The sequence below is a fragment of the Benincasa hispida genome, unplaced genomic scaffold (assembly GCF_009727055.1).
Source record: "Benincasa hispida cultivar B227 unplaced genomic scaffold, ASM972705v1 Contig159, whole genome shotgun sequence".
Lineage (NCBI taxonomy): Eukaryota > Viridiplantae > Streptophyta > Magnoliopsida > Cucurbitales > Cucurbitaceae > Benincasa > Benincasa hispida.
Window position 1 is genome coordinate 603,861 of NW_024064153.1, and position 19,385 is coordinate 623,245.

General features: G+C 35.2%; 1 protein-coding gene across 1 annotated transcript; it reads left to right on the forward strand.

Moving 5' to 3' along the window:
* The first annotated feature begins 252 nt into the window (after nt 1-252).
* Nucleotides 253-11,489, forward strand: LOC120068948 (survival of motor neuron-related-splicing factor 30). The gene is made up of 8 exons (XM_039020587.1): nt 253-555; nt 1,087-1,155; nt 1,779-1,901; nt 7,773-7,855; nt 9,193-9,268; nt 10,007-10,189; nt 10,381-10,509; nt 11,055-11,489. The coding sequence occupies exons 1-8, from the start codon at nt 481-483 to the stop codon at nt 11,214-11,216; spliced, it is 900 nt and encodes a 299-aa protein (XP_038876515.1). The 5' UTR covers nt 253-480; the 3' UTR covers nt 11,217-11,489.
* The last annotated feature ends 7,896 nt before the right edge of the window (nt 11,490-19,385 follow it).

A 19,385-nucleotide genomic window follows, 5' to 3' on the forward strand; every position in this document is an offset into this window, starting at 1 on the left:
AAATATAAAAAATATAAGCAACAATATGTCATTAATGTAAATGTATATAAATAATAGACATGCTAACTTATTTAAAAATAAAAATAATCTTTTTACTAATTTAAATTTACTTTTTTTTTTTTATTTTATAATTTTTTTTTAAAAACATCTATTGAAATCGATATTTTTCATAAAATAAAAGTTTCGTAAAATGAATGGCTATATATATCCGTGGAAATCGACATGTATAAGAGGGATGGAAATTAGAACGTAAGTTCCCTACTTTGGGCCGACCCGGATTTCATAGCCCGAGCACTGAGCCTCAAAAGGGCTTCGTTCTTAATCGTGGAGCCTTATTCTTGATCGTCCTCCGATTCTCGTTCTGATTTTTCCAATTTTACGCTCTTTTTTCCTTTCTTTTCTTCCTCTGTTCTTCCCTGCAAGATATTCTCCCACACACAATTCTTTTAGTTTCAACTTCTGAATTCATCTTCTACCAAAATGCAAGGAGGAGAAGATGTAAGCATTGAAGAGTTGGCTAATAATCTCTCTACCTACAAAGACCAGCTTCAGCAGGTGCTTCTCTTCTCCATTTTTTTAAATGATTTTGTTTCAGTTACTGGGGTTTTCTTTCTTCAAATTTATTCGAACCAAAATTGGATATTTATGATCTTTTAAACCTTTGCTGCTGTCATTCTTGAGTTCTTCCTAGTAGTTTGTATCTGAATTAGGGGTTTGCTCACCACCTTGGACTGTTGCAGTGCCAATTTGCAGCAAATCCGGAGGAAATGAAACCTGTATCGGATAATTGCATTAAACCTAGAAATTTAGAACTTAATCCACATAAATTAGTATCAAGATTCTTTCTAGGACTTACTAGTTTAATAAGGTTTTTATCTGTTGTCCTTGTTCTTTATTTATAACTTTTTTTTTTTTTGGATACTGAAATTCCTGAGCAGGGTTTAAGCATCTGAATGATTATTACGTTTTTATGGCGAATTCTTAATTATCAGTCGATCATAACAACATGAATTCTTGGCTTCCTCACTTTGTTTGGTTTTGTATGTATGTTCTTGTGTAAAATAACTTCTTTTTATACTGATCCAGGTCAGACAGCTGTTAGATGATGATCCTGGCAACTCTGAATACATAGATATGGAAAAGGAGCTTGAAGAGGTAGTTTGATTTTTTCTCTCCTAGTATGTCCATCCTTCCTTGTTAACTCGTCACATGTGTATGGTTTAGTACTCTTCATATTCCTGCTGAATGTATTTTTAGGTTCACCTTCTGCTGTAGCACTAAGGATCAGAGAACGCTCAGAACTATTATTTTTATTATATGGGTTTCCAGTCAAGTTTGCTTTCTTTCTTTTGTCTGTCTTCCTTTTTCCATTTAAAGGAAACATGTTGTTGAAATAAGAAAGAGTTATGGCCCCTGTGGAGATTTCCATTTTCATTTTTGGGAGGAAAAGGTGAGGGGGTTGTATCTTTCATTTATGTGCTCCAGAGCTTTACTCTCTGGTCATAAGTGATCATTATTGGATATGTGTGAAAAATTTGAAACTTCATCAAGATGCACATCACTTTTACCTTGGTTCCCTTGCAGGTGTGCTAACATTCGTGATGGCCAGTCTGCTCTTCCCCTGACCTCCTTTCAGATGCTGATCCTGAGATTTAAGTTCTTGTGTTTTATTCTTCTTTTTTTTTTTGGGGGATAATTACCTGCTCTTTGTGAAATTTACAGTTGAAAATATATTTTAACAGAAACATTGGACTTGGGCTAAAGTTGCAGTAATGCAGGTTATCGCTTTGACGGAAGAACTTCTTTCAACAGCGAAGCAAAATGAGATTCCTGGATCAAATGTAGAAACAGGTGATGACAGTGCATCAATTAGTTTCCACCAGCCTAAAGAAAATGAGATGGTAAGTTCACATTTGTCCTCATTTTGTACATTGCATTTCTCTGCTGGAATCAACATAATGTTATAGATGGTTATAGCCTTAGATTTAACGCACACTGCTTGGATCTTTGTGTGGTTTGTTGTGTGTGTTGGAACTGTTTTTGTGTATGTGCTCACATGCGCAACTGCAAACACATTTGTGTCTGTGCTTTGAAGGCTTAATATTTTGCCTTATTTGGAAGCATCCCTCGTAAACATTAACTGGCACGTGGTTTATCCTGATGTGCTAACTTAATAATACTCTGCTGTGCATATATTTGGGCTGGTATTCAATTATTTGCCCCTCTGTGGGCTTCCGCTTCAAAAGGGATTTATATTTATGATTTCAATAGTCGTTAACAATTAGAGGTTCAATTCTCCATCCTCCCTAACGTGAGAAGCATTATTTCTTTTGGTTGGCAGGGGTGTGTGCTATCATGTGGAATCTTTGGGGGAAAGGAACATAGTGTTTAGAGGGTCGTCTAGGGACCCTAATGATGTTTGGGTCATTATAAAGTTTCATATTAGATGACATGATGTTCTATCTCAAAACTAATTGGCAATGAGAGGAGTAGCCCATGTATCTTGTAAAGATTGTGAATTCTCTCCATTTTTTCAATGTGGGATTCTCAATACACCCTTTCAAGATGGTGACTCTTTAGGTTCACCATTCTTAGATCAACTGAATGCATTTGGGCTTTAGGAGTTTCGGTACCATGTTAAATCACCGGTTAACCCAAATGTTTAATCTGATGGGCGAAGGTAAATTTAATATTATAGCAACACTCATTTAATATTATAGCAACACTCTAACATCTAAGGCCAATACCTAGTTGTGGACTGTGTTGTAAAAAACCCTCTCAGGCGCATGCCGAGGATCAAAACGCAGGTCTGGCGCCTTGCCTTGAAAAGACAAGGCTCACAAATACACTATGCTCCAAGGCTCAAAGCCTTGGGCCTTAGGTCTTTTTTCATTATTCTTAAAAAATAGTAATAATTAGGTGTTTTCCTTCTTTAACTAAAAAAAAAATCAAATTTACTAAGCTAAATGCAAAATTTTTTATGTTTAGTTTAGATTTTTATATATTTATTTATTTATTTTTCATATTTCCACTTCAACTATGCCTCCACTTCTTTATATAGTACTTTTATGTATAGTGCGCCTCACCAAAAAGGAAAACATACCCATGCCTTTTGTTGTGCTTTGCGGTTAAGCCCCCAATGACTATTGTGCTTTGTGACTTGAGCTTTAAAAAACAATGGTTATAGATTTTTGATCAATAATTCTCCAGGCCAAGTGGCCTAGCATTTGTATAAAGTTTAATTAGTCTTTTTGATGACTTATTGAAACAACCATCCATAACTTGGAGTGCCTTCTAAGTATTTTGAAATCCTATTATAGCCCCAGGATGATGTCCATTTAGACCATCCATGTATTGACCAAACAATGCTAACATAAAATGCAATATCTAGTCTAGAATGTGATATGTGGATTAACTTTCTACAATGCTAATACACTTTTAGGAGACTTGAGATTAAAGAACAGACTTTATCCCTTAATGCAAATGAGGAGGTTAAATGGAGGCATATCCCTTAATGCAAATGAGGAGATTAAATGGAGGCAAAAGTGCAAGTCCAATTTGGCTGATTAATGGGGATGAAAACACAACCTTTTATCACAGGTATGTGGCTGCTAAGAAGAGAAAGAGCCGTATTACTGAAATACTCAATGAACAGAATGCTAGTGTGCTTCAGGATGGTGAAATTGAGGTTGAATTTATTTCTAACACAAAATTCTTCACCCGAAAATCAGGAACAAATTTCTGCCACATCCTTTGGCTTGGGATACCATTGATAATGAGCTTAGCCATTCTTTAGAATCTCCTTCTTGGATGGCAATTAAGGCAGGAGCCATTAAATCGCGGGGGCTTGATGGTTTCATCACTGCATTCTTTAAAAAAATCTTGGAACATCTTAAAACCTGACTTAATTATAGTGTTCCAAGATTTTTTTGAGAATGGAATCATCAATGCAAATGTTAATGAGACATATATTTGCCCTATTCCCAAGAAAATTGATGCCAAGAAAGTGGGAGATTTTCGTCCTATTAGCCTTACTACTTGCCTCTACAAGATTATTGCTTGTGTTTTGTCTAACCGCCTAAAAAAGTCCTCTCTACTACCATCACGCCTTACCAATCAGCCTTTGTTGAAGGTAGACAGATCTTACATGATCATTGATCGCCAATGAAACTATTGAAGATTGACACTCTAGAAATACTAAATACTAAAGGGGTGGCCATTAAACTTGACATTGAGAAGGCATTTGACAAGGTTGATTGAGATTTTCTTGATGAAATACTGAAATTGAAGGGTTTTGGTACTAAATGGAGACAATGGATTAGAGGTTGTATATCCTCCACCAATTCCTCAATCATTATTAATGGAAAATCTAGAGGGAAAATTAAAGCCACTAGAGGACTAAGGCAAGGTGACCCTCTTTCACCCTTCCTCTTCATCCTTATTATGGATTGTCTTAGTAGGATCCTTTATTTGGCGGCTGAAAAAGGTTTCATTTGCGGATATTTGATACCAAGATCTACCATAAACATCAATCATCTTCTCTTCGCGGATGACACTATCCTTTTCTCTATGGACAATGAGAGGAAGATTGATAATCTCAATCGAATTGGCCTTTTTGACGATGCATCTAGGCTAAATGTTAATAGACAAAAGTCTGAATTTTTGGGAGTAAATTGTGACAAGGTCTGGGTTGAATCTGTTGCTGCAAAATATGAATACAAGGTGGGTCATTGGCCAACCACATACTTGGGTCTTCCCTTATATGGCAGGCCTAACACTCCATCCTTCTGGCAACCAATCATGGACAAGATTGACAAAAGGCTTCACTCTTGGCAGCACAACTCTCTCCAAAGGTGGTCGATTAACTTTGATAAATGCCACCCTATCCGACCAGCCTATTTACTATTTAACCCTCTTTCATGCTCCAACAAAAAGCAATGATGACATTGAACGCATTTTTAGGAATTTGGTTTGGTCACAAAGATAGCAAACTATCCCATTTGATGAGATGGATTGCATAAAGAAACCTCTTGAAAATGGCATGTTGGGAATCATTGATATCAACCAACACAACAAAGCCCTCCTTGCCAAATGGATTTGGCGTTTTCACCTTGAAAAAACGGCTCTGGCGAATCTTGATCAAGGCAAAGTATGGTTCTCAACATTATGATCTAAAGGCAACAGATTACAAAACCCTCTCTTCTAGGTGCCCCTGGAAATTTATTCTGAAGTAAAAGGATCTTATCTATGGGAATGTTTGCTGTAACATAGGTAATGGTTCATCTACGGCATTCTTGCATGATTTATAGTTTGGAGAACACCCACTAAAACAAATTTTCCCTAAGCTATATCAGTTGTCTGGCACAAAAAATGCATCGGTAGCGGAGATTTGGAATAATGAACACTGCATTTGGGCTTTAAATTTTAGAAGACACAACCTTCACCCATCTTCTTAAACTTGACCCTTACTGACAGATGATTCATGGATTTGGAGGCTTGAGTCGAGGATTTTCCACTAAATCTTTATACACTCTCCTCACCACTAGCAAGCTCTCTCTCACAGATGATTTTTTCAAGAATCTTTGGAGGAGACGCCCTTGACCAAAAAGAGTGAAATTCCTCCTATGGGAAATCAATAACTCTTGCCTTAATACCATGGATAGATTACCGAAGTGCTGCCCCTGGATCAACCTTTCTCCGTCTTGATGTTGCCTTTGCCAAAACAACAATGAATCTGTCTAGCATGTTTTCTTTGATTGCACTTTCTCTAGAGGGCTTTGGTATGAGATATTTGATGCCTTTAAATGGTTGATTGTACTCCCTTTTGATACACAGAGTTGGCTGCATTTGCTGATTAGTCACCCACCCTTCAAAGCCTCTAAAGATCAATATGGTTATGCCTTATCTGTTCTGTTTTGTGGAAGATTTGGGATGAAAGAAATGAAAGAATCTTCCGGGAAAAATCCAGATCGACAAAGGACATTATGGATACTATCATACATACTGCCTTTTTTCTGGTGCAAAGGCTATTAAAAGCCATTAGTTTTCCTTTCTTATTGCAGACTGGAAACATCTTTTGTATACCCTATGAAATGGATCTTTTGTACCTTTGATATTTTTGGATATTTCATTCAATCAATGTAATCAGATCTTATCCCAAAATAATTTTCTAGAAGTCTTTGATACACGCCCTTGTCAATTGGAGAACCTTTTTACTCCTGTGTGAGACAAAATTTGGATGGACAGTTGTTTTTACTTGTCCGTTATGTTTGTCCTGCAATGAGAAGCACCTCCTGGTATTCTAGAGGCTTTTTGGGTTGCTGCTTTGAAAATCTTTTTTCTTTCAATTTGTCATTCATTTTGTAATTTGAAGGTTGTCGGTTGGTATAAAGAAGCCTTTTTTTGGGAAGATTACGAGGGTTTTTTTTTTTTTTGGTGTGTGTGGCTTGGAGTTCGATGCGGTGGTGCATTTTTTAGTTGGCTCTCTTTTTCGGAATTTGATTATGCTTTTGGTCAGTACAGACTGGTTGGTTTTGAGTTTTCTTTTGATCTTCTAAGTCCAATGTTTTTCAGTTTTCTGTGGCTCCTCTCTCCTTCGGTCTCTTTTGCTCAGGGCTTAGCAATCATGACCTTTATTTTAATGTTTTGGTTAGATTTTTAATTTTGGTTCCTTATCAAAACGACCTTACTTGAACAAATTTGTCTACAGGTTGTACAATTATGTCTTTGAGTTCTGAGGAAAATGGTTCCTTGCTGAAGAGGTTTTACGATTTAGTATTATTTAGATTTTTATTTATTTTCTTTGTATTCCTTCTTGGGAGCTTCAGTGAAAATTCTTGTTTCTTGTTTCAAAAAGAATTTAAGAACTCTAGAATGTGTTTTCATTAAGAAATTACCATTCTGAATCTTATCACTCCCATGCTAAGAAAGATCCATCTTTTTAAATTGTGGTCTTAGAAAGCACAAACACAAATATGGATAAGGGACATAGATACGACAGGACATGATGATGCATCAATTTCTAAAAAACTAGAATACAAGTATGTTGAGCAAAACAATACAACGAATAAGACTTGAGTTAGTACATATGAGAACAATCTTAAGAAATAAGATAAAAAGCACTCCAGTTAAAGTGGTGTGATCGGGTTTGGGGATACGATGAGGGCGCTAAGGCGGTGTCAACCTAGTTGAGATGGCCCGGTGTACCCGTTGATCCTTTGTATGATCGTCTTCATCTCTTCAAGTGTCTTTGTAATTTGAGCTCTAGCTTCTTTTCATTACATTAATGAAAAGTTTGATGTCTATATATATATGTATATGTGTGTATATATATATATGTGTGTGTGTATATATATATATATATATCTGTGTGTGTGTATATCTCCCTCTCTGTGTGTCTCTCTCTGGTACAGAAAGCCAACGGTGGTATTAGTTATGTCAAATATTATACGTTTAGTTGCTTTTACTAGAGTCAGTCTTTCAAAGCTTTTCATAACTTCCCTTTGTTTTTGTTCCCAGCCATTTGGATAGCCTTTTGTTATTTATTTATCTATTTTTATTTTGTCACTGGGGGTTTCCTAATTCTCCTTTACCTCTCTGTACCTCTCTTTTTAAATTTTAAGACATACTACAAAAAAAAAAAAGCAATTAGAATGGTTGGGCATGGAAGCACTATCACTCAAGAGACTTCATACATTCATGTACATAATGTTTACATGGAAGCATGTGTTGAGATGTTTAGTGATCTAATATTCTATGTTCTTGGTATGCAGGAAGCTGGAAGCATGTCTGATTATCACGAGAAATTTCCTATTGGATCAAAAGTTCAAGCCGTTTGGAGTGAGGATGGGGAGTGGTGAGTAAAAAAAAAAAAAAGGAGAAAATTTACCATCTTACTTAAACAGTACTGTTCTGTGGGTTGTACAACTGTGCCCTTAGGTTCTAAAAAAGAAAGTTTATTCTCCAACTTATTCTCTTTTTAGTTAGAAAAGAGACATTGTTGAAGATAAATGGTGTTTGAAAGAGATGTGTGCTTAAAGTTTACTTAGGACTCAAGTGCCAAAATTATAAGTGCTTTAAAAAAAATGATTTTGACCCTATCCAATTTAAGAAGCTGCGACATTTCCATGAAGTTAGTTTTGCAAAATGGATGTTAATGAAGATCAGGTTATTGTTCTACTATAACAGCCTAAAAAGCACAAACACTTTAGTTTGGCTAGCGTGTTTGTGTCTAACACTTTGGACATGTATCAAACACTTATTAATGCAACACATGTGTTCTAGAACACTAGTTGAGCGTGAAATACATCAAGCTAAGTCTTTTAAGCGTATAAATACATCAACTCATTTATTTTGGATTTTCATTTGATATAAAAGTGTATATTTTATCAATACACGTGTCCTTGCCGTGTCATGTCCTAGATTTTTAAAATATGGCGTGTTGTTGTGTCCGTGTTGTATCGTATCCGTGTCTCGTATTCGTATCTGTGCCTCTTAGATAACAGCAGCTAGGCTGTCTCATAGAAAGAAAGGGGATGAAAAAACATGTTAAATTAATAGTTTGTTTAAACCAATTTAATACCACCACGACTATAAAGCCATTCCCTTTGTGAAAATTACGAACCTAAACTCGTCTTCATCTCCCCCCTTCAGTTTTCAGTTCATTGTGTCTGTTCAGTGAGGAGGGTTGGTCCCTAAGTCAGGTTTAATGCGTCTCTTTGACCTTCTATTGCTAAAGAGTTTCGTTACTTTTTGCTAAGTCTTACTTTTTAGATTAGAGCCCTTTTCTACATAGTTCTTGAGGTTCCCTTCTCAGGCTATTTTTCGTATGGCCCCCCTTCTTCTTTCATGTTTCTTAATGTTATCATTTTTTATTGAAAAGATTTTCTGTTCAGCTATCTTGTTTTGAGCCTTCGAAGTAACATCTTCACTTGGTCTCTTGTCAAAATGCATGATAAGTCTATGGGAATAAGTCTTAGTCCGCTGAAGCTGATTTTAGTTTCTAGGTCTTCAAGCATATACCAATTTTGTTGATGTACGCCTTTTTTACTTCTCTCAGCTCCAATGTTTTCTGCCACCTCTTTTGAAGCTTTTTGTTCTTTTCCCTTTTTGTTTAACTACTTTTCCTTCAACTATTTTATTAACAGAAACAAAACCTTTCGCTTGATTGTGTTCAATTGTTTGAATATTCAGGTACGATGCTACAATTGAAGCTCACACTGTAAATGGTTTCTATGTTAGTTATGATGGTTGGGGAAACAAAGAAGAGGTAAGGTTTCTACACCTGCTGTTTGCATGACTTTTGATTATTTTTAAAGCACTCTTTTATCATAAAAAGAAATTGTAGTATTTCTTCAAAAAGTTCTGGGTCGATTCTCTCTAAATTAACTAGAAATGTGAGGAATGGGTTCATGACGACTATGGGACATTTCCCTTTGGATGGGTTTAATCCGTAGGAGTTAGGACTAAAAGCATATGTAAGAATTCTTGGAAAGCCATCTTCGTTGGTTTTAGTTCCTTTGTTTGTTGGATTAGCTGGTATAAATAGAATACAGCGGTTTCCTCTTTGCAAGACTTGATTGAACATTGATAAAATTCTTGCATTTTGGTTTACTCTAGTCTGCCTAGAAAACTTGAAGGTATCTTGAACTCATTTTCTCTAAACCCTTTCCTATTTATAGTTCCCTAATTATTAGTAGGCCAATAACTAATAAGGTATTGTCTCTTTTTGAAAAGAAAAATGTGTACATTATTGACTGATACCGGGGAGAAACAACTGCAAAATACCAGAAGAGTTAGCCTGAGGGAGAGCGCAATCAAGTTTAGGAGTTCATTTCATAATATATATATTTCTGAAGTTTAGGAGTTCTATATATATCTACACACACGTGTATATACCTACATACATATATACGCATACCTGTTAAATGGAATTATTAACCTTTTACCTAACTTGTGAGTCAGTAGTACATCAATTGTCAACATTTATGGTATCTACTAATTTTAGGTGGACCCTGCAAACGTAAGAGCAATCCAACTGGAAGTTAATGCTTTGCTTGAAGCAGAAAGAGTGGCTGAAGCTACAAAGCAGGCTATCAAACGCAAGATTGCTCAAGCTGCTTCTGTTGACTTCCAATCACGAAATTTACCATCAAAGCTTCGAATTGAACCTGATGATCCTGAGGACGTAGTAAGTAGTTGATAATCTTAATATTTCATGGCAACTAATTTATGAATCTAGTAATTAGCTTGCTATTTTAAGACAAATTTAATAGTGCATTTGTTTTGTACCTGTGATGCTTGAAATTCATATATATTTTATAATCGAGTACAACCCCTCTTCCCAAAACTTGCCGTGATGTAGTAATTTGTTTTGTATAGAAAGCCACCAAACGCAAGAAAATACATGCTTTCAAGTCGAAGATGCGGATAGAACAACTTGAAGTTACCCAAAATAAACGGCAGAATGCTTGGCAGCAGTTTCAATCAGCAAAAGGCAAATCTAAGAAGGTAAGTGCTGTTAAATCTAAGCATTTTGATGTGTTTTATTTTATTGCATCTTTCCTCTTTCGCACATTTGTGTCGGGTCTGTGTTAGGATTCCTCTTCCTTGCAAGCAGAACACAAGGTGAACACCCTTGTGTTATATATTTACTTTCAAGGAAAATCAACTAACTGTACTGTTAATAAGAAAACGATTACAAACAATAGAAATAATGACACTTCTCAGGGCTGCGTATTCTTTTCCCAGACCAAATGCTCACCAAAATTCTCCACATCTCGAACATCACTCTCACCTACTATTTATAACCTAAAATACCTAACATATTTAATGTCTAATTACTAGAACTAGTTGTATCTTACTAATAATTCTAATATTTTCCCAACTAGTACTAATCTTACTAATAATCCTAATATTTTCCCAACCAGTACTAATCTTACTAATAATCCTAATATTTTCCCAACTAGTACTAATCTTACTAATAATCCTAATATTTTCCCTAACTAGGAGTCTTTATAGTCTGACAATGATGATTTATACATGCAAATTTGCAGATTGGTTTCTTCTCTGGGCGGAAGCGGGAGAGCATTTTCAAGTCTCCGGATGATCCGAATGGGAAGGTTGGTGTGACTGGAAGTGGAAAGGGTTTGACTGAGTTTCAGAAGAGGGAAAAACACTTGCATCTCAAGGGTGCAACCGTGGAGATGGACGAGTAAAGTGAGGGTTAGAGTTTGTAGGTTGGTGGTTTCTTTGTATGTATCGTTCATTTAGTATCCCAATCCATTTGATGCAATCTGTGTGGTTAAATTTCATATAAATGTGCTAAAAGTTTAGGCGGAGGGATTCCCTCCAAGTAACACAGTGTTTTCTTATGAGAATGGTTACGAAGCTTAGCCATGACAGGATCTTTTTTCCTTTGACATTTTTATGTTTACTTGTTCTATTTCCTAATACTTAATGAGATATGCACATTTATTTGAAAAACCCAATTTCCGCTCCCACTCCCACCTTTCTTTGGAGATGATCCTAGTTGTTTAGGGGAGCTTACTTTATGATATAGCATTTACTATGTCGAGGGGAGAATTTGACTTCCTCACCTATAAATACCTATAAATAAAATTATTGTTGTGGTATGACCTCCGAACTTACCTAAACAAGATTTGTTCTACAGGGTGGTGTGTCCTTGAGTTCTAATAAACTAGGTGTGACCTAAAATTTAGTTGGTACGTTCAACATGTTTGACATGAAAGTGTGAATAAGTAAATATGAATCATAAAAAAGAAATATATTTTTTTAAAAAAGTGGCTAATTTGAGAAAATAATTTTTAGATTATTTTTGTCGTAATCTTGAATATGCTACATCATTAATAGAGATCAACTAGAGAAATAACTCTTTTTTAATAGGACAAGTTGAAAAATAGTTGAACCAAGTGGAATTTGTAAATATAGGTAAATTTTGTTTTTAGTGAAATCTTCAAATTATAGGATGAAATTACTTAAGATTTTTTTAATCCACCTATACAAAATGCTAACACTGTGGAAGATATATAAAAATTTATCTAATAATATGGAGGTAATCGATCTTAACAAACGAATTCAAATTATTTGTTATTATAATGCTATTGCTAATTAATTCATTTAATTCAACCAAAATATCACAAAAATTATAAGGTATAATCGTAAACAAGTATATGATGCTATAGTACGGAGTAAATGGGAGTATATTTGAATAGATGCAGTGTAGAATAGATATTATTATACTAAATGAAGGGGGAAAAAAATGATAAAATGAGCTGGTCTAGTCCATTCCATCCACTCACAAAGCCATCATTTGTTTGAAGCCTTCGATCTCTTCAAATCTATGATTTCATTTGTAACTCTTCTAAAATTCAATCAATGGTGTCCACCTACTTATGAAAAAAATTTTCTACGAGTTTTCTTGACCTCCAAATGTTGTAGGATTAGGCTGGTTGTCCCGTGAGATTAGTTGAAGTATGCGTAAATTGGCCCGTACACTCGCGGATAAAAAAAAACCCCTCCGAAATTCAACTCTAAAGGGACATTACCAAAATTACGTTTAACTAACTCTAATAACTAAGATGCTTTTGAAAGTTTTGGCTGCGTGACGACAACCATAAATGCTACCAATTTCAAAGCACTTGAGAATCAATTCAATTTCAAGTCGATAAAAAACAGTGTTCAAACACTTTCTAATCAAATTCAATAAAATTGTTCCATAACCAATCAACTCGAACTAATGCTTATTTCAAACATAAAGTCTATTACAAATTCCCTAATTCAAGGGCAACCACAAAAATCCTAAACTTAAAATAATGTGCCAACTTCTAAAAGTTCTAAGTAAAACAATCATGACACGTCTAGTGGTTAATCTTTCTCAAGTCTCATTTTCAACATCACCAAGATCAAACGACTCATCATCACCTGTAAAATCGGGTGGAGTTAGTACACAACACATACGGCTAAGTAGCTCACATTTAAAGAGTCACAAAATAACATACAATAGACATTGTATAATTATTGTAATTAGCACTTACATAGTTCTCATAGGAATTGAACAATAAATATAATTAACATGCTAAACATATACACTAACATACCATGTCATGTAATGTAACCCAATACATGAATTATGTAGCATGCTCTACAAAATAACCCAACGCAGGCATTATGCAGCATGCTTTACAAGTAGTCCAATACATGAATTACGCCACATGCTTTGCAAATAACCTCATATATGATTTATGTGTCATGCTAAGAAACTCATACATTATTTACACGTCATGATTTACACCCCATGTATCCACCTCATTGTTGGAAAGATTTATGATCTAACCCTTTGGCTTTGTTTCCTCCCTCATACTTGGGAGAACTGGATTTGGCAAGCTTAAGAGGCTTGATTTCATCTCTGATTGTGGGGTATGTCGTTATTAAGATCAAACCGTCGTTGTATTGTGACGTAGGCTTTTGAGAGGCTCTGTCTCAACCCATGTTGACAATTCCTTGACGAGCATTCTGTCTACGCAGCCAACTATCACATTGATTCTATTAGCCTTAGAATTTTTTTGCTGCTAATTCTCTAGGAACTGAATATTATTAAGGATCTCTCAGATAAAGCATTTCCTCCTCTATCTCAACTAACTGGTCTACGTGGGACTTGCCAACTATTTTCCCATTGATATGATCACAAATTTACAACTTCACGAATCAACCTAACTCTAATACCAACAGTCACAGTCGCACTTTTGAAAGGTTTATAAAGCAATTGTGCAACACCTGTTTTCACCCACAAACAAGACACCTAATTCAAATTTAGATTGTCAGTGGCATAATGAGCATATCTCGCTACTTCCAATATGTTGAGAAAACTGTTGGTTGATGTCTTAAATCTCGTGGTCTTGTAGTTTGTAATTGCATTTATACAAACAATTTATTTATCTAATAAAATTAGAGGTATTTTATTTGACATTTAGTTGCATTAACCTAAAAACCAATAAACTAAGATTCAAGGTTATCTTCTGTAACTTAAACATGTATGTGAAGACATACAAGTAGATCATGATTAAGTGATAACTTAAACGGTCTGTAGTAGATGTATAAGGTTGGGTACCTTACCTTGGTGACACTACGAATACGACCTGCTTTGTAGTTGTTACAATTTTTGTAAGGTGGTACAAATGATCTGATCCCAATCATTAATGTGAAGACATGTGAGCGGAGGTATTCTATAAAGAGTTTGTATAAGACTGAACCACGAAACTAATAGTCTCTATATAATAGAAGAGACTTACATTTCACCAAGAAGACCATAGGTGACTTGATTGAATCCTGAGTGAGTTGTGAATTCCGACCTATGAAAGTAGTCCATTGATCTACATGGGTGATATTTTTCAGTTTTGCCGACTTAATATGCCTACAATTTTGGGAATTCGTCTGATTGAGGAGCTGGGAACGAAGCTACATAAGAAAGAATTCACTCATTCCCTATTGTTAGGGCAAATAGATAAATTTCTCCCTTAAATGACTGATTTCGAGGCTTGAACAATGTGGCGCCACACCCTCTCCTGACCCGAGAGGGGTTCAGTTATAGTTGGCCTATAACTAATTGTTCATTAGATGAATCAGTGATATTTAAGAAGTTAGATGTAAACTACATGGGCAAAACAATAATTTTGGCCCAACGGTACTTACGAGCAATTTGTGAAGGGTCAACGCACTGTTGATTGGTTATATCTAATGGACATAGAAATATATCTGTAGTGCGAAAAGTGCAGCTGTCAGTCTTTAGTGGAATGACTGATAATTAATGGAAGTTGATTAATTTAAGTAAAGAGTTTGATTAATTAATCAAGTACCATTGGAGCTTCAATCTATAGGTCAATAAGGTTCTCTAGTTAGTTCAATTGGGATTTATAATCGAATTAATTTTGGATTAATTTGAATTGTTTAAATTAATTGAATGAATTAATTATATACGATATAATTAATATAAATGTATGTAATACATTATACTATAAAACTAATTATACGAGATATAATTAATATAAAAAATATGATGCATTATAATATAAAATTTTATTTGAGAAAAATAAATATTTAAATATGATTCAAATATTAATTATATAAATGAGATTATATATACTATTGGTTAGAATTAATATGAACTTGATTCATATCTAAATACTATAGATTAAATGAGAGAATAATAAACTACAGGTTATGTTATATGTGATATAGTACAAACTATAGGTTATGTGTTATATTAAATATAATATATGGTTTAACATATGATATATATATTAAATTAGTTATTATATGTAGATATATATAATAAATTAAAAATCATTTTTCTATTAAATTAGTTATTAGGAGGGAGTTATTTAATAACTGCCCCCCTCTTTCGTTTAACATGGGTTGAGGCAGAGGATAAAGAATCTTCTTCTTCTGTAGTTTCTCAGAAGAGAACATATGATTAACTCCTGTCTCTTATACACATCTAGATGTGTATAAGAGACAGGGGTTGAGGCAGAGGATAAAGAATCTTCTTCTTCTGTAGTTTCTCAGAAGAGAACATATGATTAACTCTATGTGTTTTTTGCTCTAAAAAAAAAAAACACTCCCTTTCCAAAATTAACATACTGAAGGCCACATAACTCTTAGTTGAATTTTTACCTCAAGAATAATGAGGACTCCTTGTGGTAGTGTCTGGATTTTGGGTTTTTTGTTGCTGTGTACGTGAGTTCGAAAGAGTTTTATTTGTTTGTAACTTGGAGGGGAATGTGAAGAATTTTGGTCTTCAAAAGTAAGTACTCATAATCCCTTCTTTCACTCTAAATTTATGAGAATTGCATGCTTAATTAGATTTGTGAATTCTAGTTTCCACCCTCTGATTATGATGAATGTTCTGTAAAATAAAATTGGGACATGATCCTTCCGCTGCAGGTAGTCATGTAGCGATCCGACTTTTCGAGATCTCTAACATGGATTGTTACTTCATAATGACATATGTAAATTCAAAACTTTTGACCTTTGAAGTAAAATTCTTTAAAATAGAAATGACACTTCAAATCATTTTATCAAATCAATAACTAAACAAATGAACAAAACTTTTGTTCGGGGTACCCTAAAAACATTTACGAAAAATAGCAAATAAAACATTAATTTTTTTTTGTCTAACATCGAGTTCCCAATTAAAACTTTTAAATAACTTGAAAATATAAACTAAGCATAAGTGATTTTCTTGTCCCATATGGCACGGTCACGAGTCCTTTCTGTCATTCGCCGGTTTATTCTTATCCTTACTTGAAAAACATAAAATAAGAGAAGATGAGTACAAAAATACTCAATAAGTGATCCACTACTGGGCCGTCTAGGTAACATGTTAATCTTTCTATATAGGTGGCAATGTACATCCTATAGAATATTAGTTGTGGTAAACCCAAAGAGATCACAAATCAGTTGTAAACGTGATCCCGAAGGAAAACATATCAGTCATAGGTGTGTATCCAAAAGGTACACATATTAGTTGTAGGTGAGTTCTGAGGGAGCACACGTCAGTCATAGGTGTATACCCAAAGGTACACATATTTGTCATAGGTGTGTCCCGAGGGAGCACACTTCAGTCATAGGCGTATACCCAAAAGTACACATATTTGTCATAGGTGTGTCCCAAGGAGCACACATCAATCATAGGTAAAAGAATCGATGAAGGTCCAGTGCGAAAGCAGGGATCGATCCCAAAAACTATTTTCACAGAACAAAGAATTTTACAGAAACGATTATGCAATCAAACTAAAATTTATAGCATGCATTTAGTAAAGAGAAAATGTATAGAAAATATGTTAGAGAGGGAGACTTAAGATATCACACCCCCTCCCGGTTTATCCTCTAAAACCGAAAGAGGATATGATGGTAGCAGTTACTGACCTACTTGCCAGCACTTACTGCCTAACTTAAGTGAACTTGCTTAAAACCTCAATATGCAAAACGACTTGGCAAAATACAACCATGAAGTTGAACAGTGCAAGACTTAATTACATTTCTAAAAACAAACATATGTCCAACGAAATAAGATGATAAGAATAAACATGTGTCCCAAAAGAAAATAAGTTTCACAAGTCCCTGACTCCTTTCCAAATATGTGTACATCAAAACAAGCTTAACCTAAACTTCTTCCTAAGGTCATCAAACTTTGGGTGGCAAGTTGCAGTGGATTCAACCGCGAGGGAACTAACCGCTACTTGGGAAAAAAGAAAACATTTGAAAGTTGTGAGCTGGTTGCTTAGTGAGTGACTGATAGAAATACATATCTTCTCATGCCTTTCATATGCATTAATGTAAATAAACAAACATGTTGGAAGATAATCTCAAACAACTTGAATAGTATCATACATTAATCCTAGCGTTAGAATCAATCATACTATCAAACCTTAGTTGTCAATCATACTATCAAACCTTAGTTGAGAACAAACATTCATAGCTCAAGCTTTCAACGTTCACTCATGGCTGTGAGACCCATACTTCAGTCCCATTATAAATACTGTAGCCAGGAGACCCATACTTCGATCTCTCATGAAGAACTACCTACGTGCACGTGAAGTATACTAAGTACCGTCAATACCTTAGGTACTTCCTCGGATACCTTCCATACCTTCGGTACCTGGTATATTAGAAACGTAACATTCATAGAAAATTTGAGCATCATAAACTTTAGGCTTAGCACTTACTTAGCTGTCGCCTTAAGAACATTATTACCATACAACATGCATACTTCATAATCATAAACATGTAGTTGCAATACTTTTTCATACATTCTTAACATACGCTAGGATTAGTAAAACTTATTTAAAACATAAGTATAAACTTTATTTTCTAGGAAAACCATGAACGTTAGCATGAAATTCATTTGGAACGCATGTCCCTTTTGTGAACATATTTGAAAATATTTAGTCACTCATGGATCTTTGGCTTGGTTCTTCTTAAGCTTTGTAGGCCTCCCTAATGGACGTAACTCCTACACATAAGAGAATAAGAGTTTAGTTGCTACTTTGGCCTCCCTCTTGAGACTACTCTTTTAGCCAAGCTCATACTTAGCAAGGGGTTACCTATTCGTCCAACATTTCCAGATTCAACTTCTAACGTAAATACCTTGAAAACTAGAACTCATTTTAAGAAGGTTCCTTCTCCAAACATGTTTAGAATTTTGTTAACAATGTTACCTCAAATTTTTATCATGAAATTTCTTGTGGTCTAATCTGGGCCTTCAAATCTCTCCCAAAATCCCTAACTGCAACTCCCTGCTTAAGCAAAGGTTCTAGGTTTAACTTCCAAAATATGTAACTCAAACCCTAGACCCTTTTCTTGCCAAGGTTTCTTCTACAAACTTACTTGACATGGTGTTCATGATAATACCTTAAAGTTCTGACTTAAAAATCCAAGTGGTTCAGTCTAGATCTATGTTTCTTCGTCGAGTGTCCTGAAACGCCCAAAAATGATCCTTCGACTCTTCTTTCCTTTTCTGGCCCTCTTTCCAATGAGAACTCCCTTCTAAAGTCTCGATTTCAGAAACTATACTCAACAAAGCTTTCCAATGATATCAAATTCATCTAGTTTGCTTGAGTAAAATGTCCAAAATGAGCCCTTGAAGTTCTCTTCCTTTTTATACTACTATTCAGCCCTTTGCATGAAATCTTCTTAAGCCACCTCACCCATTAGTGGAGATTAAGGGCCGAGATTAATCCATCTGTCCGGTAACTAAAAGAGAAGTTTAAAACTGAGCATTTAAAATAGAGCGTCACGAGCAACTCGATCCTCACTAGGAAACTCGATGGAGAAAGGTCCCTACTCGATGGAAAATTTCGTGACTCTTTATTTAATTCTCGATGGAAGGACTCGATACTTGATTGGGAAACTCGGTGTTGGGAGCTCACTTAATACATGCTTCTTACTCGATCGCTTGTACTCGACGCGTGACCCTTCCTCGCTTATCCTCGACGTTCGACCCCTTCCTCGATCATTTATACTCGACACTTGACAACCTTTACTCGATGCTCGACCCTTCCTCGATTACTTATACTCAATGCTCGATAGCATTTACTCGATGCTTGCCCTGTGCTCACTCGATGCTCAAACACCCTTCAACACGGTCAACACTTAGCCAAAATTTCTCTTTATAAAGCCAGATTAAAAAGTAACTGAGAGCTAAGTTTCCACACTAACATTTTCCTTTTCAAACTCATCCTTTACCTCAAAAGCACAAATCCAATCTAACTTAAATATTTAACCCAACATTTTGCTTAACTTAAACAATAAACATAATGAAAAAGGGGAAAGTAAGCTGCGGGTTTTACATAAGATATCAGAGAGAG

Bases quoted from the DNA above. Each gene is read 5' to 3' on its own strand.
- LOC120068948 (XM_039020587.1), top strand. From the start codon at position 481: ATGCAAGGAGGAGAAGATGTAAGCATTGAAGAGTTGGCTAATAATCTC. The intron at 1,156-1,778 runs GTAGTTTGATTT...GCAGTAATGCAG, and splicing joins TGGAAAAGGAGCTTGAAGAG to GTTATCGCTTTGACGGAAGA. The intron at 7,856-9,192 runs GTGAGTAAAAAA...TTGAATATTCAG, and splicing joins TGGAGTGAGGATGGGGAGTG to GTACGATGCTACAATTGAAG.